We start from the raw sequence: 25,993 nt of genomic DNA, 5'->3' as shown, positions 1-25,993 counted from the left end.
ACTTGAGATATTTTCTGTTATTTCATTAAATTGGCTTTCTGTGTCATTCTCAATTTCTTCTCCCTCTGGTTACCCCTATAATGCAAAAATTTGTTAACTTAATGGCGTCCTGTAAGTCTTAACAGGCTTTCTTCATTCTTCGTTCCTTTTTTTTTTTTTTAAAAACCCTCTAACTGGCTTATTTCGGAAGACCTGTTTTAAAGTTGAGAAACTAATTTTTCTGCTTGAGGTAGTCTGTTGAGCTCTCAGTTGCAGTTTTATTTCATTAATTGAATTCTTGAGCTCCAAGGTTTCTGTTTGGTTGTTTCTTATCTTTATCTCTGTTGAATGTATCATTCAGATCATGAATTGTTTATTGATTTTATTGAATTAATTTTCTGTATTTCTTTGTGTCTTGCTTAGTTTCCTTAAGCTCATTATTTTAAATTTCTTTATAAGGCATTTTAAAAATATTTTTTCTCTGGTGTCTGTTACAGACCTAACTTATTTTGTTCATTTGGTGATGTCATGTTTCATTTTTGGTTTTCATGTGTTTTGTGTTCCTTATGTTGGTATCTGTGCATCTAGTTGAATGCTTTTTCTATTTTATGGTGTAGCTTTCATAGGGAGAGTTTTTTTTCTATAGATGGGTTCTAGGGTGTTGTTTGATGATAGTACATTGACTTTGGCTCTGGGTGGACTCAGTAGTATGGTCTCTATGCAGTTTCTTCAGCTATAATCCTTGTTAGCAGTGTCTGCAGTTACCTCAGTGCCCTAGACTGGGGAGTTTGACAATGCTGTTGTGGTTTTGCTAGGGGTGGGGTCACTGGGCTAGTTTTTAGGCTTGCATTAGGACATGGTGGGCCAGTCAAGGAGTTGCCAGCCAGCTCTTCGTCAGTTTCCATGCTGTGCAGGTCGGCCTGTTCTTGGGAAGCATATTGCTACATGGGTTTAGATTCTGGGTCTTGGTTTTTTCTTCGGGCCTAGATTCTGTGTAGCTGGTGTATTGATGCTGCAGGTACCCATGTGACTATGGTGGAATGACAGTAGGGTCTCAAGAATGAAGAGAGGTGATAGCTGCTGGCCTGCAGGGCAAGATGAGCTCTGGCAGTGGATCTGGTTTCAAGATAGCATTGGGCCATAGCCACTCAGATGGTGGAGGTGGAGCCTGCATAATGTGGACTCGTACTCTGGGGCAGTGCAGCTTTGTGAACTCTTGCATCTCTCCAAACTGGATTTGGGGTCTGTGAAGATTGGCGTCTCCCTGTAGCAAGGATTTCTGGCGTCTGGTGGCTATGGGGACTGCTTGGGGTCTTTACCTTACCTTTTTCCTATATAGCAAAGTCCTCCTGACTTTGAGCTGATCCTAGGTGTGGAGACGATGTGACAGAGGCAAAGGCTTGGTCTCTAACTATCCTGGGTTTCTGGGCTCCTCAAGGATTTTGTCACTCCCCTGGTGCTATCCAGTGTACTTCCGTACTGACTATTGTCGAAATATAGCCATTTATTCATTGTTTTGCTCCTTTTTTATTGGAGGGATAAACACCAGGTAAACTCTAGTGGCTATCTTGTTGATATCAGTCTCCAGCATTGGTAATTTTTGACTTCATGCCAGACACTGTATGAAAAGTTGTAGAAGTGCTACTATGTCTCTTTCTCTAAGGAAATATTTAGATATTTTTTGTTTTGGCAGGCAGAGTATAGGCAGATATCTTGATGTAGTTGAGAATAGCAAGTGGATTGATGTGGTAGTTTTTAGTGGAAGTTTTCTTACTGCTTTTGTTTTCTCAGTAAAACAGAAAACAAGATCATGAGTTGAGAGTTTAGATGAGGAAGACTATATTTTGCATTTGAAGAAAGGAGACAGTGAATGGGCTACAGTAACATACTATGGTTCCTAGGCAGCTTTGGGAGTCCAACTGAAATTTGTGATAGTTAGGTTTTATTCATCAGTCATATTCAGCTATGGGGGTAGAAATGAAATAAGCAAAAAGTTGGACTTATCCACTAAATACAGTAAAATGAGCATAACGAGAATTCAGGGAGTATTTGTAAAGGAGTGATTATGGTAATTTAAAACAATTTATGGTGGGTACAGAAAGGAGGGGTAGAAAAGAGATGATAGAATCATTGTGAGATGATAGATAGATTCTGGGAGTCTGGTTGATAGAGTGAGCTAGAAAGAGGGGTGACAAGAATGGGATGCTTGAAATTGAGATTATGAATGTCTTATAGTTATTTCTGAGGCAAAGTTTCTGGTGACAAACCATGGAAGTGAGTTAGTAAAATAAAGTAGAGGATAAGACCTTTAAAGAAGAGATTAAGAATTTGGGAGGCCATTATATCAGAAGAATCATTTACGTAAGTATTAACGTCATTACAAAACCTGACAGAAGTAATGTTAGGGTATTCATAAGCCAACAATTAAAATATTCAAGAAATGAGAGGATTAACCTTCATTGGTTTCTGTAATTGATTATTGCATCAGGAAAGGACAATAGGATCTGATGATCTGAGATTCAAAGCTGGAAGTTTTTAGGGAGGAGAGGAAAAGAATGGTTTGGAATTGATTATAAATTACATGGAAAGGACACTGACTTATCTCTAGGCCTAGTAGGAGGAGGAGTGTGCAAGAGAAAACATTTACCACTTTAAAAGGGCCATAGTGGAAGCAGTGTCTTCCGGAAGTAATGGGAGAACACATTGAGAATATAAGTTACTTTTCAGATGTCTGACTAGGAGTACTAGAGATTCAGAGCAAGAGTTTTAGCACTAGGGGAAGGGATGGAAGAAAAATTCCTCAGAAACTGGGAAATTTAGAGCCATACACAAATTAGAGACTTGGGGATGAAGGATGACATGGGAGACCTGGATTTTTATGGTGAGTGATACAGGTCAGAGACAAAAGACTTCTTGAGAATGTTTTTCTTTGAGTGGCTGGTGTTTCATTCTCTTAGGGGTGATAATATATTTTCTAGAAATTACTGTGGCTGAGTTTCCCTTCATTAGTTATATATTTTTTAAGATAGGGTCTCGTTTTGTTTCCCAGGCTGGAGTAGTACAGTGGCACTATCACAGCTTACTGGAGCCTCGGCCTCCCACCTCAGACTCCCAAGTAGCTGGGACACAGGCACATACCACCATGCCTAGCTAACCATAAATTCTTAATGAAAGAAATTTTAAGAAACATTTTTCTTAAAATGTTTAATGTTCTCTTAATGCATTCATTACTGTGCCTGGCTATTGTAGGCTTGGAAGGCTTAATGAGAATATACTTGAACAAATATAATATTCAGAATTTTACTGTCTAATATAATATTTTAATGTTAACTTCTATCAACTGAGTACTCAATAAAGGGAAATTTGAAAAATTAGAGCATTTGGTAAAAGTAATTAAATTCATAGAAAAATTATAAAACATCAGACAAATGTTAGGCTTAGTGTTTTTATGAATTAAACATTTAATCATAAGGCATAAGTTCTTTTAATAGGGCTTTAAGTGGCTTTAAGTTAGAATTATTTAAATCAGGCCATTAAAGATTCATTCAGACTGCAAAGTTATGTGAAATTTTAAATCATATACAGATGTAAATGCAAATATTATGAAGATGCCTTTTTCTATAAATATAATATTTTGTTACCAAAAGTAGGCTCTCTCTATCTCTGATATCCTTGGTCTTCATTGGTTTGTCCTGGAAAGTGATATATGTTCATGAGAAAATATTTTCCAGTGTAAGTCAGGTGTGGTGGTGTGCTCCTGTAGTCCCAGCTATTCAGGAGGCTGAGGCAGGAAGATTGCTTGAGCCCAGAAGTTTGAGACTGCAGTGAGCTATAATTGCATCACTGAACTACAGCCTGGGAAGCAGAGTGTGACCCTTTCTTTTAAAAAAAAAAATTCAAATTTAAAGTGAAATATTTTAAAAGTATATTAGATCAAAATAGCATCAGTTGTCAAATGTCCCCTGGAGGATCGACCACATTTCTGTATTCACCTTCTCTCCACCCATTGCTGCTGCTGCTGCTGTTGCTGCTGCTGCTGTTGTTGTTGTTGTTGTTGTTGTTGTTTTTGAGACGAGAGTTTCGCTTTTGTTGCCTAGGCTTTCCGGAGTGCAGTGATGATCTCAGCTGACCACAACCTCTGCCTTCTGAGTTCAAGAGATTCTCCTGCCTCAGCCTCCCGAGTAGCTGGGATTACAGGCATGCACCACTACGCCCAGCTAATTTTGTATTTTTAGCAGGGTTGGGGTTTTTCCATTTTGGTCAGGCTGGTCTCAAACTCCTGACCTCAGGTGATCCGCCCACCTTGACCTCCCAAAGTGCTGAGATTATAGACATGAACCACTGCGCCTGGCCCTCTCCACCCATTCTTGAGAACTGCTGCTGTGCAGACTTTTAGCAGCTCTTTCCATCTGGACAGAAAGTAATAATTCACCCTTAATCTTATCCTGGTTTTTTTTTTATATCATGCCTTCCATATGCATTCATATTTTCTGTGAGTTGCATATGTTCTGCTTTGCTCCTTTATATGCATTTCTATTTTATGTGTATTTCCTTATATATTTGTATTTTTTTTATGCTTGTATGGTAGCCCATCATGTTGATTATACCATAGTTACCGGAAGGAAAGTCTTGAGTGTGAGTTGTCCAGGTTCTTTGTGTGCTGAACAAAGAATTGAACAAAATGCATAAAGCAACAAAAGCACAAGTTCATTGAAGTGAAAGTACACTCCACAGAGTGGGAGCAGGCTCGAGCAAGTGGCTCAAGAGCCCCAGTTGCAATGTTCTTTAGGGTTTTATTAAACTAAAAGAATTTGTTAACACCCCTAAGTATTCTTTAGAGGCCTGTGTTTGGTTACACCCTGTGTGAATGAAGGCTGAAGTGGAGGCTTGGCACACTGTCAGTTAGAGGCATTTCCCATTTGTGACATAAGGGAGAGGGGGTTTTGTAGAGGGAGGAGCCTCTGGCCCTTTGTCATTTGGGCATGGACAGGTGAGGTTTTCCTTAATCCAATTCCAGAAGGCAGCCATGGGTTGGCCTTAGGTTTCCTGTCTCCAGACCCGATTCTCCTGCCTCACCATGATTTGTTAAATCACTATAGTATTACTAGACGTTCAGGTTGCCTTTAATACTAGATATTTAAATTACTTACATGATGTCTTCTTTACATATATATTTTATTTTATTTATTTTTATTTTTGAGACAGAGTCTCATTCTGTTGCATAGGCTGGAGTGCAGTGGCGCGATCGTGGCTCACTCCAACCACTGTCTCCTGGGTTCGAGCAATTCTCCTGCCTCAGCCTCCCAAGTAGCTGGGATTATAGGTGGCCTACTGCTGCACCCAGCTAATTGTTGTATATTTAGTAGAGATGGGATTTCACTATGTTGGCCAGGCTGGTCTCCAACTCCTGACCTCATGTGATCTACCCACTTCGGCCTCCCAAAGTTTCCTATAGATTTTTCATATTGGATTTTTAAAATAATTTGTATTTCTCTTATTGCACATTTAATTATAGCAAAATTAGAAAACATAGATAAGCAGTAAGAAAAAATTCATCTGAAATTTTGTTGTGAATAATGAGAATTACTTCTCTATAATTATTCCTTGGGATAACATTGTGGAGCACAGGTTATGGGATCCTTGTAGCTTGTGCTGTGTATTGCTCTGTTGATTTGGAAAAGAAGTTGTGGTGATTTTGATTTGCAGTATTAGTAAGCAGTGAATAAATTTTTATCACACCCTCTGTAAAATGGATAATATGTGTGAATTTGGTTAGTATTTTAGAGTTGTTTTCATTTGCATTTTCTGTTTACTAGTTACTCTGTGTTCTGTGTACCTGTTAAAAATTGTGTGCTTTCGGCCGGGCACGGTGGATCACGAGGTCAAGAGATCGAGACCATCCTGGTTAATACAGTGAAACCCCCGTCTCTACTAAAAATACAAAAAATTAGCTGGGCACGGTGGTGCGTGCCTGTAATCCCAGCTACTCAGGAGGCTGAGGCAGGAGAATTGCCTGAACCCAGGAGGTGGAGGTTGCGGTGAGCCGAGATCACGCCATTGCACTCCAGCCTGGGCAACAAGAGCGAGACTCCGTCTCAAAAAAAAAAATAAATAAATAAATAAATAAATAAATAAATAAATTGTGTGCTTTCATCTTTTGTTCATTTACTACTTGAAATCGTAATGCATTTCTCTATGTACTGGTACCTATTACAGATATTATTCTTTATTGTATTACATTCGAGAATTATTTTCTGTTCCTCTTTTTATTTTATTCAAGTTTTAACTTGTATGGGCTAATATACTTCAGAATTAAATGTTATTTTCTTCTACAAGTATGATATAATTCTTTGTTTTCTTTTTTCCTAGGAAACATGTTTCTTAATTGCTTTCTTAGCTTTAACTAAACCTTTAATTAAACTGAAATTTATTTCAAGGAGCAGTATGAACAATGATTGTTGTTTTTTGCTAAAATGTATTTATAAAATACTTTATTCACTTTAAGTATTGATGTTTTATATTTTGTAGGACTAGACTTGATATGTTACTACTTTCTTTTTTAAATATTCTTTTATATGTCCACTCTTTTTTCTTTTTTGTGTCTTAGAATCTTTGTTGAGTTCTATTTGGATATAGATCAAATTAAATCTATAAAAGACATTTAATGGCTAGAAAGATTATTGTAAAATATATTAATATCAACTTACATCTTTCAACAAAGCTTTATTGATTTGTTTTGGGTTTTAATGCACCAAATATTTCTTAATGTTCTAGAAATCTCAAGTATATTTTTAATTCTTTTTATATTTTTGTCTACTGCTGTGATAGTGACCTCTTTTATTAAATAGATTTAACTAATGTATAAGAATGATCATGAGTTTCATGTTTCATTACCTGTACATTGCAGTTATCATTATTTCTAGAGTATTTATTGGATTTATATGGATTTTAAATAGCTGTTTCATTCATTGTTCATCTGTGTATTTATTATTAAATTCTTGTTTGCTGTGTATTCTCTTCACCCTAGGTAAAGAATGATAAGAAGACAGACAATATTTGCTGTTGTTGAGTTTATCATGCAGTAGGGAAGAGAAAATTAAAATAATTATATTTAAGTGTAACTAAGGAAAGGTGTAAAGTATAGAGTAATGGAACACAATTGAGAGTTCAGAAGTAAACCCTTTTGTTTATGAACAGTTTATTTTTGACTAAGGTATGAAAGCATTTTAATGAGAAGAACATAGCTCAGCAAATGGTGTTGGGTCAAGTGGATATTCACATGCAAAGAGTGTATTTAGACCCCTCATTGACAACATACACAAAAATTGAGATATGGCTTTATACCCATTACAATAGCTATAATAAAAAGGTAGATCATAAATTAATTATAAAGCATATTATCAATTATATGTTAATAATTGTTATATAATAAGGTATATAACTTATGTAATGAATCCTTATATAAATATAAATTAATGGAAATTAGACATATTCCAAAAGATAGATAAATGATGGAAAGGATGTGTTAACACTGGAATCCTCTTACATTGCTGGAAATATTAACTGGTATGGCCACTTTAGGAAGCAGTTTGACAATTTCTTAAAAAGTTAAACGATTTTATCATATGACCCAACAATTTCATTTTTAGGAATTTACCCAACATATGTCCATGCAAAGACTGTACACAGATGTTCATAGCGGCACATTTATACTAGCCTAGAACAGGAAACAGTCAAAATGTTCATAAGTTGGTTAGTGGATAAATAAAATGTGGCATATTTATATAGTAGAATAAAAAATTTTGCGATGAAAGGAGTGAACTACGACACATAATGGGTGAGCTTCAAAAACAGTACACTAAGTGGAAGAAATAGGATAGAAAAGACCGCATATTGTATGATTTCATTTATGTGAACTGTCTAGGAATGGCAACTCTGTACAGAGTGAATTACTGGTTGTCACGGTTGGGTGGAAGCAGGGGTTGACTATAGACAGGCATAAGTGAACTTTTTGTGGTAATGGAAATGTTCTGATGTTGGGTTGTGGTGATACTTGCACTGTTCTTTCAATTTCATAAAAATCATTGAGTGGTACACTTAAGATGGGTATATTTATGGTATGTAAATTATATCTCAAGCTGTTTTAAAAATATTAAGCATAATACAAATTTGTATCTGGCTAATCATAAAAAAATTTAAAACAGAATGTGGAAGTTAATTGAGAGTTTAAGTTTAGAGGTTTGTAGAGACAGAGAAAGGAGTATGTATACTTTCTTTTTTCATTGGACAGAATGAAAATAAGCTAATATTTTCCAGTATCAGGAGCAAAGGAAAAGAAAGAGAGAGGTCTGGAGAGGCATGTGAAAGCTTTGTTAAGAGTTTTTGTCAGCCAAGCATGATGGCTCACGCCTGTAATCCCAGCACTTTGGAAGGCTGAGGCGGGCAGATCACCTGAGGTCCGGAGTTTGAGACCAGCCTGACCAACATGGAGAAACCCCATCTCTACTAAAAATACAAAATTAGTCGGTGTGGTGGCGCATGCCTGTAATCCCAGCTACTTGGGAAGCTGAGGCAGGAGAATCACTTGAACCCGGGAGGCGGAGGTTGCAGTGAGCCAAAGATGGCGCCATTGCACTCCAGTGTGGGCAACAAGAACGAAACTCTATCTCAGAAAAAAAAGAAAAATAAATTTTTTGTCTTTGTCTTAGGAGGAATGTGAAGCCTTTAAAGAAACAAGATCTGTTGAAATTAAGTATATCTCCCTTTTCTGAAGTAGATTATTATTGCATTATTTGCTGGCAAAGAAATAGAGACAGCATAGCCCCATGTTAAAGGGTTTCATGTGCTTTGTGTTTATTTATCAGATAAATTGCCAGTGTTCTTAGGGTGGAATTTTTTGCAAGGTCAGAATAGTTTCTGATTCCTGAGTTGGCATGGCTCTTTTGGTAGTGGGAGTGATCTTCAGGATATTTGCTGCATTTACAGAGAATTTAAGGACAATTCCGTGAAGACTTCAGCCAACTGAGATAAAAATTGTAGGCTTGTGGTGGTATCTAATCATAATTTTCTTTTATATTAATTTTGGGCAAATTTATCCTTAATTGATTTTATTCCTTATTGATTTTTTTTAAAGGCACATCTCAGGCTGGTATGGTGGCTCATGCCTATAATCTCAGCACTTTGGGAGACCAAACCAGAAGGATCACTTGATGCTAGGAGTTTGAAACCAGCCTGCTCAAAACTGTGTGACCCCAGTGCCCACAAATAATTAAAAAATTAGCCAAGTGTGGTAGCATGCACCTATAGTCCTAGCTACTGAGAATGCTGAAGTCAGGAGGATTGCTAAACCCCAGAAATTCAAGGTTATGTTGAGCTATGATTGAACCACTCTGCATTCCAGCCTGGGCAACAGGAGGAGACTCTGTAAAAAGTAAAAATAAAATAAAATAATGAAGTCATATTTCAGCATTGACTACCTGGGCTCAAGCAATTCTCCCACCTCAGCTTTCCAAGAAGCTGGGACCACAGGCATGCATCACCATACCTGGCCAATTTTTAAGTTATTTGTAGAGATAAGGTCTTGCTGTATTGCTCAGGCGGGTCTTGAATTAGTCTCCTCCTGCCTCAGCCTCCCAAAGTGTTGGGATTATGGGTGTGCCTTGAAGTCACATGTCATCCCAGCACAGTGTTGCATGCCTGTAGTCCCCACTACTCAGGCTGGAAGATCACTTGAGACCTGGAGTTTGACACTGTATTGCTCTTATGATTCTACCTGTTGATAGCCACCCACTCCAGCCTAGGCAACATAGCAAAACCCCTTCTCTTTAAAAAGAAAAAAAAAATCCTGTTCAAAAAAAGGAAGTAGGATTTTTAAACAAAAGAACCTTAAGTAGGAGATTTGCACCTTCCCTTGGTTAAAAGGAAAAGTGATATAAAGAATTTGTAACAGTTCTTGGAAAAAAAAATTTTTTTTTTAATGTACCTACTGGAAGGCTGACAGTTTTTCCTTTTTGTGATAAGCAATAGTATTGACTCAGAAACCTTACTGTAGTACTATTTATTGAAGAGAGAATGCTTTGAGATCTAAGTGTGAAGGACATGTTAGTGAAGTAGATTCTGAATTGTTGAACTTGAGTTGTCTTTTAAATATACAAGTGACATGTCAAATGAATAGCCAGGTAGGTATATAGTTCTGTAGTTCAGAGGAAATATTTGGTTTATAGATATTAGGATCTTCTAGACATTGGAATTGATTGAAGGTTTACATGTGGTAGATAAAAATATCTGAAAGAGAGAGAAACAGAAGGAAATTAGATTATATAAACTAGTATCTCACAAGATACTGGATTTCCTTTGGAGATTTAACCTAACTAAAATGTTGACATATTTAAGTCATTTGGTATTTATCCCCCAAACACATATAAAATGGAAGCTTGGGTGGATATTTTGTTTTATGTTTGTTGTAATAAAAATTAGAAGAAATAAACAGGTCATTCTGATCTAAATTGTAATTGAAAATGAAGGTAAAACATAAAAGTACAGATTGGTCATGGTGGCTCAACTTCCCAGGTTTAAGCAGTTTGGGAGGCCCAGGTGGGTGGATCACGAGGTCAGGAGTTCGAGACCAGCCTGTCCAATATGGTGAAACCTTGTCTTTACTAAAAAATAAAAAAATTAGCTGGGTGTGGTGGCACACACTTGTAGCTACGTGGGAGGCTGAGGCAGGAGAATCACTTGAACCCGGGAGGCCAGAGGTTGCTGGAGATGGCAGTGAGGGGAGATTGCACCACTGCACTCCAACCTGGGTAACAGAGTGAGACTTCGTCTCAAAAAAAAAAAAAAAAATGAATAAAAGCATGATTTCCAAATAATACTGTCTTCAATATACATGAAATTATCAAAATGAAAATTTTCTAATATGCAGATATAGTACAGTATTTAAGTTAATCTTAAACATGATCTAGTACACAAAAATGAAGGATGTGAAGTTAACCTTAGGCAACAGGCAAAAAATCCCAATTTCCAGGTAGTGTTACTTAATTTTTAATTATTTGTACTATGATCAGAATATATTTTATATTGAATTCATATATGATAATGTGTATTTTTAAACTCACTTATTTACTTATTTAAACAGTTCAGAAACGATTGCCAGATGTTGGTACATCCTGCTTTCTGGATCTGTGCTTGTGAAAGACTCCATGGTCTTGCCTCCTTGCAGGTATGTTTACATTTGCTGCTTATTGCATATGGCAGACAAAGTTAATATTACAACCATTTATTTTTTCTCTTAAACTATTTTGTATAGGATGTATATTTTCTTTTAATTGGTGATACATCTTTTAAATGTCTTTCCTTGTTGGCACCATTGGAAATATTTGGCAGGAATCAGTTAATCTTTTGTATTTCTGAGGGTATAGTCAAGTTTACATCATGACATGTTATCTTCTTCCCCTTTGAAAATAAGTTTTATGTACAATTTGATATGATATATCTAATGGATTTTGGATTCATTGCTATTATTAGATGCAGAGAGGTGATATAATAGTTAAGAAACTGGTTTTTGGAGTAAATCAACTAGGTTAAAATTCTGATTTCATCACTAGTTATGTGACTTGGGACAAATTTTAATTTTCTTGACTGAAAAATGGGGATAATAATGGTACCTACTTAAGTATTGTCATGAGGTTTTGGGAAACTACTATCAATGCTCTCAACAGAAGTCTATAAGGACTCACACTCTGGAGCCATACTTCATGAGTTCATATCTGCTTTACCCTTTTTTGGACAGATTACTTAATTTCTTTGTGCCTTACTTTGCTCATTTGTAAAATGAGCCAAATAACAGAACCACTTTCATAGCATAGGCTAGTTCTGAGAAATAAATGATTTACTCTGTTATAAAGCTCTTAGAACTGAGTACCTGGCTGTTAAAAATAATGGTTAATTATCATCGTAACTACTAGGTAAAGGAAGAGAAGGGTGGTGAAAAGAAGGTCAATTGTGGAATTCTTTTAGTAATTATTAAGATTTTGGGACCTCAACTTATGCTTTGGTGTCATAAAAATGTAATTTTTAGTGACTCTTTTCCCATAACGTTGAGAAGAAATTTCTAGGCTTTCAAAATAGGACTTCAAATTGTAGTTAATTTAGTGGTGTAAGTATTTAACATAGATATCAGGATATGGAATATCTCGATTTAGATGTCATTTTAGAATTCATGTCTTGACTCCTGAAACTTTACTTCATTGACCTTTGGTTAAATGAAATGTGCTATTAACTAGTTGAATAACACATATAGTTGACTGTATTTATAAATATATAGTAGTTCTGCCTTTTGGCCGTTGTTCCTTTTCTCTATATTTGTGAAACTCACATTAATGAATTTGTATTGTTAGCCCCTGAGAACTGAATAAACTGGATTGATAACTGCCTACAGTTATGTTTTAAGATTATTAGTATTCTTTTTTTTAGCACTCCTGCTGTTCTGAAGAATGTATCGTGAGGACTTTTAATAACCCTTAATCAGCTGCAGTAATTCATTAGTAGTTTGTAATCAAGACAATGTTTATCTTTTTAAATAAATAATAGGAATGTTTGAGATTTTAGAAAAGTCATGATATGCATTAATATAATCATGAACTTTTCAGCAAACTTGATTATGGAAGTTTAATCTTTATTCTAAAGAATAATACTGAATAGAGAATTTGTATCTTTTGCGTGAAAGATTTATAATAGGCTATTATAGGTTCATTTTTAGGATTAGTGAGTTACTGCAAATAAACTACCTAGAATAGTGCTTAGCATATATTAAGCAGTAAATAATTTTTGGCAGCTTCAGTCAGAATACAGAAACCACACAGTAATTGGAACAGGTAGTTCAATTTTTTTTTTTTTTTTTTTTTTTTGAGACAGAGTCTCTGTTGCCTAGCCTGGAGGGCAGTGGCACGGTCTTGACTCACCGCAGCCTGCACCTTCCAGGTTCAAGCCGTTCTCCTGCCTCAACCTTCGGAATAGCTGGGATTACAGGTGTATTCCACCATGCCCAGCTAATTTTTGTATTTTTAGTAGAGACAATGTCTCACCATGTTGGCCAGGCTGGTCTCAAGCTCCTGACCTCAAGTGATCTGCCGCCCTTGGCCTCCCAAAGTGCTGGGATTACAGGCATGAGCCATTGTGCCTGGCCTGAGCAGGTAAAGTTTAATTTTAAAATTAAACTATTTCAAGGGATCAAGCTACCAAGAAAGTTAAAGCAGCATACCCTACAACTGAGGGTGAATTTCCAAGGACAAAACAAACTTGAAAGGGAGACCCCTTCCCCATAACTGTAGAGTTCAGACTTTGTTGAAGAATATGCTAGTTGCAGCCCAATAAATAGCAGAGATGTTCAATGAGTTGCTGTGGGCCAGAGCTGGTTCTCAGTCATCTGGTCAAGGCTGCCAGGAAGGAAACTGCTGACTAGGAGTGTCACGTAGGAGACCCCCACCCCCCAACTACCAAGAGGCAGATGGCCCCTGAAACTAGGGACAGAGACAGAAAGCCCCCCAATTGCAGAGTAAAGACTTTCCTACTGAAGTGTTCCTCTAGCACCCTCTGCTGATAAAACTGTAATATTTTCAGTTGGCAAAGGAGAACATTTACAGAATTCACATCCTTATCACAAAGTAGGGCAGTAAAGGGTAGATTTGAAGCTAAGAGCCAGTATGTTTGGAGAGGCAGTAAAAAACTGTCAGAGTCCACTCCCTTGGCTGCTCAGCTTCCCTATGAATGCTTCTAAACACCATTCAACAGTCCGTGTCTACCAGCAAGTTATAACAATCCTTTATACAAATGAAGTTCTTACCCTTTCCCCCAAATAAGGAGACACACAAACACAACAATCATTGCTAGCTATATTTATATATATTCTTTCATAGTGCCTCTGAATATTCTATTAACTAAAGACTACGTTATAAAGTTCACCTTCAATATCTTCTACCATATATATAGTAAGCAAAGAGCAAATGTTAAAAGCTTACTACAGTCCTTGTTTCTATAATTGGTCCCAAGGCTATAGTAGATACATCTGTCATCTTTCACTACCCATTCAGTATTTCTTGTCTCAGCTAAAACTTCTGTTCTGTGTTCTTTGTGGTTGGAACAAAACTTTCCTTTTGATGGGTCTTCAATTGTCCTGCCTTTTTCTTGGTTGCTGTAGTTTTCCATTAACTTTTTTGTGTGTGTGTGACGGAGTCTCACTCTTTTACTCAGGCTGGAATGCAGTGATGTGATCCCAGCACACTGCAACCTCCATCTCCCGGGATTCAGGCAATTCTCCTGCCTCAGTCTCCCAAGTAGCTGAGATTACAGGTATGCACCACCACACCCGGCTCATTTTTGTATTGTTTCTAGAGACAGGGTACCATATTGGCCAGGCTGGTCTCAAACTCCTGACCTCAAGTGATCTGCCTGCCTTGGCCTCCCAAAGTGCTAGAATTACAGGCTTAAGCCATCTCACCTGGCTGTTTTGCATTAATCTTTATTGAGTTTTTTTTTTTTTTTTGAGACGGAGGTTCATTCTGTTGCCCAGGCTGGAGTTTAGTGGCGCAGTCTGAGCTCACCTCAACCTCTGCCTCCCGAGTTCAAGCGATTCCTCTGCCTCAGCCTCCCAGGTAGCTGGGACTATAGGTGTGCGCCACCACATCCAGCTAATTTTTGTATTTTTAGTAGAGATGGGGTTTCACCATGTTGGCCAGGCTGGTCTCAACCTCCTGACCTCAAGTGATTTACCCAACTAGGCCTCCCAAAGTGCTGGGATTACAGCGTGAGCCACTGTGCCCAGCCCCATTAATCTTTAATAGTGGGCATGAAAGTACTAACGAGCATAAGAGAATGGCCTAAGTTCCAGATGTTGTCCCTCTTGCCTACATTTGGTGCAGTAATGCTCCCTCATAATTTTTTCGTAAGGAAATTCCTTGTATACCTAAAATCTTTACCCTAAACAGACTGAGGGAGCAAACCCAGCAAGGCCTGTTCAGATTTATCGATCTATGTAGCATTCCTTCCTTCCAGGTATGGGGCAGGACCTTTCTGGAATGAGGATTTTCAAGGAAAAAAGGAGAGTAACATTTCTAGGTTTTATGGCTTGCTTTGGGAAGAGGAGTTCTACTTTCTGTGACTCACGTTCTGAAAGAGGTTTCTGTGATTCACTTTGAGGGAAAAAGAGGGGTAAGAGAAGGTCAGAAATTTTGCCTTTGAGTCGTTCCAGTCTCCTTTAAAGAACTCAGCATCTCAGCATGCCAAAGCACCATAATTTGGAGTATTGTTTCCTTTTTTTTTTTGCGACAGAGTCTCACTCTGTTGCCCAAGTTGGAGTGCAGTGGTGTGATCTCTGCTCATTGCAACCTCCACCACTTGGGTTCAAGCAGTTCTCCTGCCTCAGTGTCCCAAGTAGCTGGGATTATAGGCGCATGTCACCATACCCGGCTAATTTTTTGTATTTTTGGTAGAGATCGGGTTTCACCGTGTTGGCCCAGCTGGTCTCAAACTCCTGACATAAGGTCATCTACCCACCTCAGCCTCCCAAAGTTCTGGAATTACAACCATGAGCCACCACGCTTGGCTTGGAGTATTGCTTTCTAAGTTCTAACACTCCCTAGTTTAACTCTTTTATTGTGAAATATAATATGAGGGAAGTGCATATAACATAAATCTACATGTTAGTGAGTTACTATACATTGAATATTTGCCTAATCACCCATATCAAGAAATTGAACATTGTCACTACCTAGAGGCAACTTCCATATCTTTTCTTAAACCGACTATCTTACTTTTCCTCAACACCAGTTTCCTAAATTTTAATCAGTTTTGTATGTCTGTCTGAAGAGTTTTAGCCTTTGGATACTCACACCTTAGTTGAGATGAGGCACTTACTAAGGTGTGCATATCCACAGGCTAAAACGTTACTTATAAGTAATGCAGCTGTGTGGATGCATTTCTGCTGGATATACCTAACAAGAAATTGTTGGCTCACAGTGTTGTAGGACTTCCTCCTTAGTTCAACTAAGAGCTGAGTCTTGTTACACAGCCATGAAATACTAGGCTCACAGACACTTTGAAGGATGAGAATAATGGAATTTATTGAGCAAAAAGGAAAAATGAGAAACAAGGATTCTCCACAAAACCAGAGTCCCTGCTAATGTGCTTCCTGCCTTGAAGATTGAATCCCAGGTACCATGCAGGAAGAGGAGGGGCCAGGCAGTGCGCAGGCCAGTTAACAGTTTTTCTGAGAACCCCTTTACCCTTGGCTATCTCAACAGGGTGTGCCTACATTCAGTTTTGTTAATTCCAAGTTGTATTTCAAATTGATGCAGTAATTTACACACCTACCAGGAGTGTGTCAGAGTTCCCATTGTTCCACATTCTCAATATTTAGTATTATAAGTCTTTTTACTTTAAAGTTTTTGGCTGCTTAATTTCAATCATTCTTTTCCATTTTATTACAGTTTTTATTTGCATTTTAGTGACTGCTGATGAATACATTTTCATTAGAATGACTTTTTTTTTTTTTTTTTTTGAGATAGAGTCTTACTTTATCACCCAGGCTGGAGTGCAGTGGCGCAGTTTCGGCTCACTGCAGCTTCCACCTCCCAGGTTCAAGTGATTCTCCTGCCTCAGCCTCCCAAGTAGGTGGGACTACAGGTGCATGACACCACACCCAGCTAGTTTATGTATTTTTAGTAGAGACAGAGGTTTCACCATGTTGGCCAGGCTGGTCTTGAATTCCTGGCCTCAAGTGATCTGCCTGCCTTGGCCTCCCAAAGTGCTGGAATTAGAGGCATGAGCCACCACACCCAGCCTAGAATGACCTTTTTTGTAAGGTGACTTCTCATATCTGTTCCCCATTTTCCTAATAAGTTGTCTTTTTGTTTTTGAGATGTAGAAATTTTTTATATTCTGAGTAAGAAATCTTGCTTGGTTATTTTTATTGGAAATACTTTTCCCCACTCTGTCTTACTGATTGTTGTATTCATTTTGTTATTAATGTCTTTGGATGAACACTAGCTGTTAATTCTAATGTAGAAAAATTTGTGTTTTCTGTTTCTGAGGTTGTGAACCCCAAAAATCTAAGACAGGTCTCAGTTCATTCGGAAAGTTTATTTTGCCAAGGCTGAGGAGGCACACCCATGACACAGCCTCAGGAGGTCCTGATGACTTGTGCCAAAGGTGGCCAAAGCGTAGTTTTGTTTCATACATTTCAGGGAGATACAAGACAATCAACATATGTAAGATCAGCATTGGTTCAGTCTGGAAAGACTGGACTACTCAAAGCAGGGAGGGAGCTTACAGGTAGATTAGAGACAAATGGTTGCTTTTTTTTTTTTTTGGAAATGGAGTTTTGCTCTTGTTGCCCAGGCTGGAGTGCAATGGTATGATCTCGGCTCATTGCAACTTCCACCTCCCAGGTTCAAGCGATTCTCCTACCTTAGCCTCCGAAGTAGCTGAGATTACGGGTGTCCACCACCATGCCCAGCTAATTTTTGTATTTTTAGTAGAGACGAGGTTTCACCATGTTGTCCAGGCCGGTCTCGGACTCCTGACTGCAGGTGATCCGCCCGCCTCGACCTCCCAAAGTGCTGAGATTGCAGGCAGAAGCCACTGGGCAGACAGTTGCCTTTTTTTTTTTTTTTTTTCCCCCCCGCTGAGTGTTTGATTAGCCTCCCCAAAGAAGGCAATCAGATATGCATTTATCTCAGAGGAGGGGTGACTTTGAATACAATGGGAGGCAGCTTTGCCCTAAGCAGTTTCCACCTTGACTTTTCCCTTTAGCTTAGTGATTTTGGAGGCCCAAGATATTTTCCTTTCACAAGGTCATGGACACACACACACACACACACACACACACACCCTACCTTTCCAGACACATACACACACACCCCTACCTTTCCAGACACACACAGACACACACACACACACACACACATATACACATATACACATATACACACACACACCCCTACCTTTCCAGAACTTTTCTTGTTTTCCTTTCACAGTTAAATCTGTAGTCTACCTGGAATTGAGTTTTTTGGATGTGGTATAATGTTGAGTGGTTTTCCATCTGGATAACTAGATGTCTTTTTCCTGCCCATTCAATGCCACCTTTTATGTAAATCAAATATCCACATATGTGTGTACCAGTTTTAATTTTCATGTTTTTGATGAATGATATTGAACACTTTTCCTTATGCTTATTGGCCATTGCTTTCTGTTTTTTCTTTAATGAAGTATCTGTTTTAAGTTTTGTGTGTGTGCCTGTTGTAAACTCCTGTTGTTTATTATTGTAACTGCCCGGTGGATTCTTCCTGCCCACTGTACAATTCACTGAGACTGTGGCATTGTAATAAAGAGTTTAATTGACACAAGGCTGACCATGCCATATGGGAGATGGATTTATTACTGAAATTAATCTCTCCCAAAATTTGGAGGTTAGGATTTATTTTATTTTATTTTATTTTTATTGCATTTTAGGTTTTGGGGTACATGTGAAGAACATGCAAGATTGTTGCATAGGTGCATACGTGGCAGTGTGATTTGCTGCCTTCCTCCCCTTCACCTATATGTGGCATTTCTCCCCATGCTATCTCTCCCCAACTCCCCACCCCTCGCCGTCCCTCCCCTATTTCCCCCCAACAGACCCCAGTGTGTAGTGCTCCCTTCCCTGTGTCCATGTGTTCTCGTTGTTCAACACCCACCTATGAGTGAGAACATGCGGCATTTGATTCTGTGTTCTTGTGTCAGTTTGCTGAGAATGATGGTTTCCAGGTTCATCCATGTCCCTACAAAGGACGCGAACTCATCGTTTTTGATGGCTGCATAATATTCCATGGTGTATATGTGCCACATTTTCCCTGTCCAGTCTATCATCGATGGGCATTTGGGTTGGTTCCAGGTCTTTGCTATTGTAAACTGTGCTGCAATGAACATTTGTGTGCATGTGTCCTTATAGTAGAACGATTTATAATCCTTTGGATATATACCCAGTAATGGGATTGCTGGGTCAAATGGAATTTCTATTTCTAGGTCCTTGAGGAATCGCCACACTGTCTTCCACAATGGTTGAACTAATTTACACTCCCACCAACAGTGTAAAAGTGTTCCTATTTCTCCACATCCTCTCCAGCATCTGTTGTCTCCAGATTTTTTAATGATCGCCATTCTAATTGGCGTGAGATGGTATCTCAGTGTAGTTTTGATTTGCATTTCTCTAATGACCAGTGATGATGAGCATTTTTTCATATGTTTCTTGGCCTCATGTATGTCTTCTTTTGTAAAGTATCTGTTCATATCCTTTGCCCACTTTCGAACGGGCTTGTTTGTTTTAAGGATAGTTTGGTGGGCCAGGGATTCTGGGTTCTGGGTGGAGCCACAGGGCTGGTCAGCAGGGGTGGGTCTCTGTGGGTCCTGTTGGCCACTGATGAATCATCAGAAATGCTAAAAACCCGAAAAGACGTCTCAAAAGGCCAATCTCAGATTCTACAATAGCACTGTTACCTGTAGGAGTAATTGAGGGTGTTACAAATCTTGTGACTTTTGGAATAATGGATGGTAATCATTTATGTCTCCATCTTAGCAGAATTCAGGCTCCTCGTCCTTGTAACCTGGTGGTCTTTCTTTCATTAGCTTTACAAAGGCAGTTCAGTTTTGGGGAAGGGCTATTATCATTTAAACTATAAATGTCTGCCAAAGTTAGGGTGGCGTAAGCCCAGGAATGATTGAGGGCAGTTTACAGGTTAAAGGAAAGATGAAGATTGGTTAGAGCAGATCTCTTTCACTGTCATGATTTTCTCATTATTATAACTTTTGCAAAGGCAATTTTATTATTCTGTAAGAATCTTTCTATTTCCAGGATGCAAGCTGTCTGGTAACCATTTTATCCCATTAATTTGGCTTAAATTTTTGTTTCATTTATTTTTAAAACTTTATTGAAGTATAACTGACATACACTAAACTGTACGATTTACAGTATACAGTTTGATAAGATTTGGCATATATAAACATCTGTAAAACCACCAGTATTAACAAAGATAATAAATTCTATCACTTGAAAAGTTTCCTCTTGCTGCTTTGTAAACTTGCCCTCTCATAGTTAGCTGATCTGTTCCTTAGTCCCCAGGCAATTACACGTTTTTCATCAATGTAGATTAGTTTACCGGTTCTAAAATTTTTGTTTCTCATTCAGCTTCTTGCACTCAGTAAAATTAGTTTGAGGTTTATACGTGTTATGTATATCAATATTTTATTTCTTCTTACTGCAGTGTTCTCTCATGGATGTTAACAGGAAAACCAAACTCTGTAAAATATTTTAAAGAGATTTATTCTGATCCAATATGAATAACCATGGCCAGGGGAAAACACAAACCAAAGAAGCCTTGAGTAAGTGTCCCCAAGGTGGTTGGATTACAGTTTGGTTGTATACATTTCAGGGAGGCAGGAGTTAAGAGGCAAAAACACAAATCAATATGTGGAAGGCATGCAGTTAGTTTGGCCCAAAAAGGCAGGGGCTTATAGATTATACATGGATCCAGAGATTATTTAATTTGTAATTGGTTAAAGGAGTAAGGCTCTGTCTAAAACTTGGAATCGGCTGGGCACGGTGGCTCACGCCTGTAATCCCAGCACTTTGGGAGGTCAAGGCGGGTGGATCATGAGGTCAAGAGATCGAGACCATCCTGGTCAACATGGTGAAACCCCGTCTCTACTAAAAATACAAAAAATTAGCTGGACGTGATGGCGCGTGCCTGTAATCCCAGCTACTCAGGAGGCTGAGGCAGGAGAATTGCCTGAACCCAGGAGGCGGAGGTTGCGGTGAGCCGAGATCACGCCATTGCACTCCAGCCTGGGTAACAAGAGCGAAACTCTGCCTCAAAAAAACAAACAAACAAAAAAAAACTTGGAATCAGCAGAAAGGAATGTTTAAGTTAAGGATGCTGTGTCAGAGTCAGTTACAATAAAATAATGTATTTAGTGAGATTATTGGTCTGCAGGTGTGACTTAATCCTTGCCATGTATGGCCTTAGATCATATTTATAATTTGGCATCTTATTGCCACAAAGGGTCTGTTTTGTCGGTCTTATGATCTCTGTTTTAAAAAACAATGCTCATCAGTTATGTCTAAACTCCAAAATAGAGGGGATATAACAAGGCATGTCTGACCTCCCTTCCCATCATGGCTGAGAACTCAGTTTCCAAGGTTTCTCTGGGGTCCCCTTGGCCAAGAGGGGGTCCATTTAGTTGATTGGGGTTTAGGATTTTATTGTTAGTTTACATAAAATAACAATATGCACACGAATGTTCATTGCATACATAAAGAAATAGTGTACCACTATTTCTTTAGCATTCAACTGCTGATGGACTTTTGTGTTGTTGCCTTTTGACTGTTTTGCAAAGAATGTTGCTATGGACATTTGTGTACAAGGTATATAGACATATACTTTAATCTCTGCATAATATGTAGGAGTGGAATGGCTAGATTGTGTTTAAGTGAATACATACTTTCATATATTTTGAATAAATACCTAGCAATACTAGGTTATATGGTAGGTGTATGTTTAACCTTTAAGAAAGTTCCTTATCCCGAAGTTGTATCGTTTTACATTCTCATTGGCAGTATATGAGAGTTCCAGTTGTTCCAAATCACATCCTCACTAACACTTGGGGTATAGTCAGTTTATTTAAGTTACTTTTTTGTTTTTGAGATGGGGTCTTGCTCTGTCACCCAGACAAGTACAGTGGCACAATCATAGCTCACTGTAACCTCTAGTAAGTTACATGTTTACATGTTGGTATATGGTAATAGCTTATTGTGGTTTAAATTTGCATTTCCCTAAAGACTAATGATGGTGAGCATCTTTTCATGTGCCTGTCATTTGTATATCTTTTATGAAGTGTCTCTTTGAGTCTTTGACCCGTTTTTGAGAATAAAATTCTTACTTTGTGCTTCAAAAGTTCTGTATGTGCTTCAAAAGTTCTTGTATGCTGTATACAAGTCCTTTAACAGGGATGTGATTTGCAAATATTTTCTCCCTATCTGTGGATCGTATTTTCCCTCTTGTGTTTCAAAGAGCAGATGTTCAGTTTATTATTTTTTTTCCCTTAATGGACTATGTTTTGTGGGTCCTATGTAAAATCTGTTATTAGCTCAAGGTTGCAAATAATTTTCTGTAAGTTTTTTTCTGGGTGTTTTACAATTTTAGATTTTACTATGATCTATTTAGGTCTGTGATCTATTTAAACTAATTTTTATATACGGTATACGGTGTGGATCAAATTTTATCTTTTTGCCTGTGCATCATCAGTTGTTCCAGCACTATTTGTTGTTGAAAATGTTTTTTGTCTTCTGGACTGCCTCTGCACGTTTATTAGAAATTAATTGACTGTGTATTTTTGGGTGTATTTCCCAGCTTTTTGTTTTGCTTATTTTTCAACCTTGGTGCCAGTACCACTTATCCTGATTACTGTAGCGTTATAAATATGAAATCAGATGGTACAGATCCTCCAACTTCATAAAAATTGTTTTATTTGTTTTCATATGTTGTTTGCATTTCCATATGATTTCTAGCATCAGTTTGTTAATTAAAAACAAAAAAAATACCTACTGGGGTTTTGACTGGGAATGCACTGATCTATATACCAGTTTGGGGAGAAGTGATTATCTTATTAGTTGATTCTTTTAAACCATTAATGAGGTACATCACTCCATTTCTTTAGGTTTTTAATTTCTCTCAGTGATGTTTTGCAGTTTTCAGAGTAGGGATATTGAATATGATGATCTTACATCTTACAACCTTATTAAATCACTTATTCTAATTGCTGTTTTATAGATTTGTTAGTATTTTTTTACTTAAGTGATCTTATCATCTGTGAATAAACAACTTCTTATTTTCCTGATCTGAATGCCTTTTCTTTTTTCTTATTGCACTGGGTGAAAACTATAGTACATTGTTGTGACAGAGTGGAGCAAACATTCTTGTTCTCCATCTATTAATAAAAAGTAGTTGGGGCTGGGTGGATGTGGTAGCTCATGCCTGTAATCCCAGCACTTTGGGATGCTAAGGTGGGTGAATTACTTGAGCTCAGCAGTTGGAGACCAGCCTGGCCAACATAGTGAAACCCCACCTCTGCTAAAAATACAAAAATTGACCGGGTGTGGTAGTGTGCATCTGTGAACCCAGCTACTCAGGAGGCTGAGGCACAAGAATTGCTTGAACCTGGGAGGCAGAGGTTGCAGTGGGTGGAGATGGCGCCACTGCACTCTAGCCTGGGTGACAGAGTGAGACTCCATCTCAAAAACAAAACAAAACAAAAGTAATTGGGGTTGGAGATATGGGGAGTTGGAAGCATTCATTCAGTTTTTCACCAAGTTTTAGCTCTAAATTTTTCATACATGCCCCTTTACCTGGTTGCCGCTCTGTAGTCTGTACTTTTCACACCTTCATCATTGTAAGGTTTTAATGAAGCAACCGAGGTTCGAATGAGGCAACTGAGGCTAGTTATTGAAATAAAGAAATTTAATCGGCTCCTGGGTGAGGTTCTGCGGTCCGACACAAGGGGCCGGAGAAGTTGCGCTGACTTTCCGGGGCGTGGGGTTTTTATGGCATGGGGAACGAGCAACAGCAAGGCCCTCTGATTGGCCCTGAGGGAACCAGATCGGAATGTGGCGGGCCATTGTTGGGTAATGGGTGGCTGGGCGGGAATTCTGGTGCAAGAGCTGGCTAGGATTGCATTAGCCGGGGCGTGGCTGTCTTGAAGAGTTCCTGGGCGGAGCACACAGCAGCGGAAAGGTGGGGAAGAGGAAGAGGGGGAGCATCAGGGAACCTTTTGGGTGAGGCTACCAGCCTGACATTCCGACCCTTTTGATGATATAGGACGCCGCTCTTTCTGGCTACTTCCTGCTGATTTGAGGCAAAGACGGGGGCAGGGTCTGACAAGCAGACACCTCAGTTGGGAGTCAGACATAGGGTTGAAGCAACATTTGGTTAACAGCTACTCGTCCAATTTCTTGCATACGAGCTTGCAGGAACCTGAGAAGGAAAGGGGCTATTAGTAGTAGTAAGCAGATTACGATGATGGGAGTGATAACAGGGGTCAGCCAGGTAAGTATGGGAGATTGTCACCAGCTGAGAGGCGAGACTGATGTATTTTGCTTTTTACGGAGGTTCTCTTGGAGGCAGTGGAGAGTGTCAACGTTTTCTTCTACTAGGCCTGTTTCGTTGATGTAATAGCAGCACTGTTCCTGGAGAAACAGACAGGTACCTCCCTTTTCTGCTGTTAGCAGGTCAAGGGCCGGTCAATTCTGGAGAGTTACCTGGGCCAGTGACATGATTTGTTGCACGAGGGAGGCCAGGGAGGCAGCTGATGCCTTGATAGCCACGCGAAGCTTGTCTTCTAGTTGAGTGGTTGAGGTGACGCTGTAGCCCAGGGTGCTGCTACCCAGCCCAGCCGCCACCAGAGAGGATGCTAGAGAGAGACCAGCGACCATTGGGAGGAAGACTGCTTGTCTGTCTCGGTGATTAGGGGAAGGTGGAAGGAGGGATAGAAGTTCCGCCTGTCCATATACCTCTAACTGCGGGGCCAAGGTGACAGGCACCCAAGGGAAAGGGAAGGAGGCATTAATAACTTTAGTTAAGGTTCCATTACACCAGAAGTATCCTCCTGGTGGTGTGTAGAGGGAGGTTTTTATTTTTACTGTGGTGTTACAGCTGGGACTGGAGCTGCTGGCTGTCTCATAGCAGAGAGAGAAATTTTGAGAGTGTACTTTAAACAAGGGGATATCCGTTAAGGTGGTGCCGGGCCCCGTAGGTGATTGTGACAGATTGAACCCGGACCTGAGGGGAACTGCAGCCAAGGGGGGGGATTGCTGAGGGAGGCAAATAAAAAGCAGTAGGTGAGGTTTACGGGTTTGGTTAAATTTAACATGTTGGCTCCCTGCTGTACTAGAGTCAACCAGGAGAAAGGTTGAGAAGTGCTATCTGAGGATTTGAATTGGTCAGTTAGGGTGGCTTCATTTTGCAGGATCGTATGGCTTACAGAGCTGAGTTGTTCTGTAACCTTAGGGACAGTGCAAGTATAGGACCGGAATATCAGCCATATTCCCTGGGGGCGCTTCCAGGTATAGTCTACATACAGTTTGCTGGACACTCCAGCATTCCAGCGCTCATCCCAGGGGTTGCAGATGTTGAGAATTAAGGTTCCATTTGGGAGGAGGGTTAGCATTCAGTTACTGGAGGAGCGGGGGTGCGGCTTGTGAATGTTACAAGAGTAATAGGGCCATCCGCTGTAAGTGGTATTCCACCAGCGGCAGTGGTCATGGGGCAAAGAGGAAACATAGTCCATGCTGGTAATGATGACCTTCCTGAAGGTTAGTACTTTTTCCTTGTGGAATAGGAATGGGTACAGCAGCTTGACAGCCAGCTGGCTGACAGTCTGCTTGGGCGATGTAGTGGGTTTTAATGGTGGGGCCTTCGGTCCAGGTTTCCTGGACATAAAAGCGCCAGACATACGTGCTGGCTTTGGAAGGAGGAGTAAAGAGGAGGATTAGGAGGGAAATAATACTTATCAGCCGGTGATGATGGGCTATGGCAGGCTGTCCGTGAAGGTGCTAGGTGAGATGCTGGTAGTGTGGAGCTGGTGATTGCTGGAGTGGCGTGATATTGGAGGCCAGGCGGGTGGCAGGTGACTATTCAGGCAGGTTGCTAAAGCAGACTAAAGAAAATAGGGCTTAGGGAGGACTGGTAAGGGGCATTTCGTGACAGTAGCTGCGGTGAAACGAGGTACATTGGGGATGTTTGACGACCAGGCACGAGTGGGCGGGAATCAGCTGGAAGCTTGAAGGTAATAAAGGTTAGGGATGAAAGTGGTACAGGTGAGGAGTGACAGCAGGAGGTGTGTGGGTGACGGGCTTGGGTATGGGAGCTTGGGCGCTAGGGCTATGTCTGGTTTTAAAAGGAGACTAGGTATGAGGGCGACAAGGGGTGTC

At 39.4% G+C, this 25,993-nt stretch overlaps 1 protein-coding gene across 6 annotated transcripts in view; it reads left to right on the top strand.

Moving 5' to 3' along the window:
• The window catches only part of RAPGEF6 (Rap guanine nucleotide exchange factor 6), a 236,183-nt gene that overhangs the window by 49,209 nt on the left and 160,981 nt on the right, over window positions 1-25,993 (top strand). For all 6 annotated transcript variants that reach the window (XM_012446998.3, XM_012447211.2, XM_012446922.3 and 3 more), the window contains one exon: window positions 11,117-11,200. In XM_012446998.3, coding sequence (XP_012302421.1) covers window positions 11,117-11,200 — 84 coding nt within the window. The remainder of the gene's footprint in view (window positions 1-11,116; window positions 11,201-25,993) is intronic.

Source organism: Aotus nancymaae, unplaced genomic scaffold, assembly GCF_030222135.1.
Source record: "Aotus nancymaae isolate 86718 unplaced genomic scaffold, 86718_ANA_hifiasm-v0.15.2.pri h1tg000064l_1, whole genome shotgun sequence".
Lineage (NCBI taxonomy): Eukaryota > Metazoa > Chordata > Mammalia > Primates > Aotidae > Aotus > Aotus nancymaae.
The sequence above is the reverse complement of the archived record's forward strand: the minus strand, read 5'-3'. Positions and strand labels throughout refer to the sequence as shown.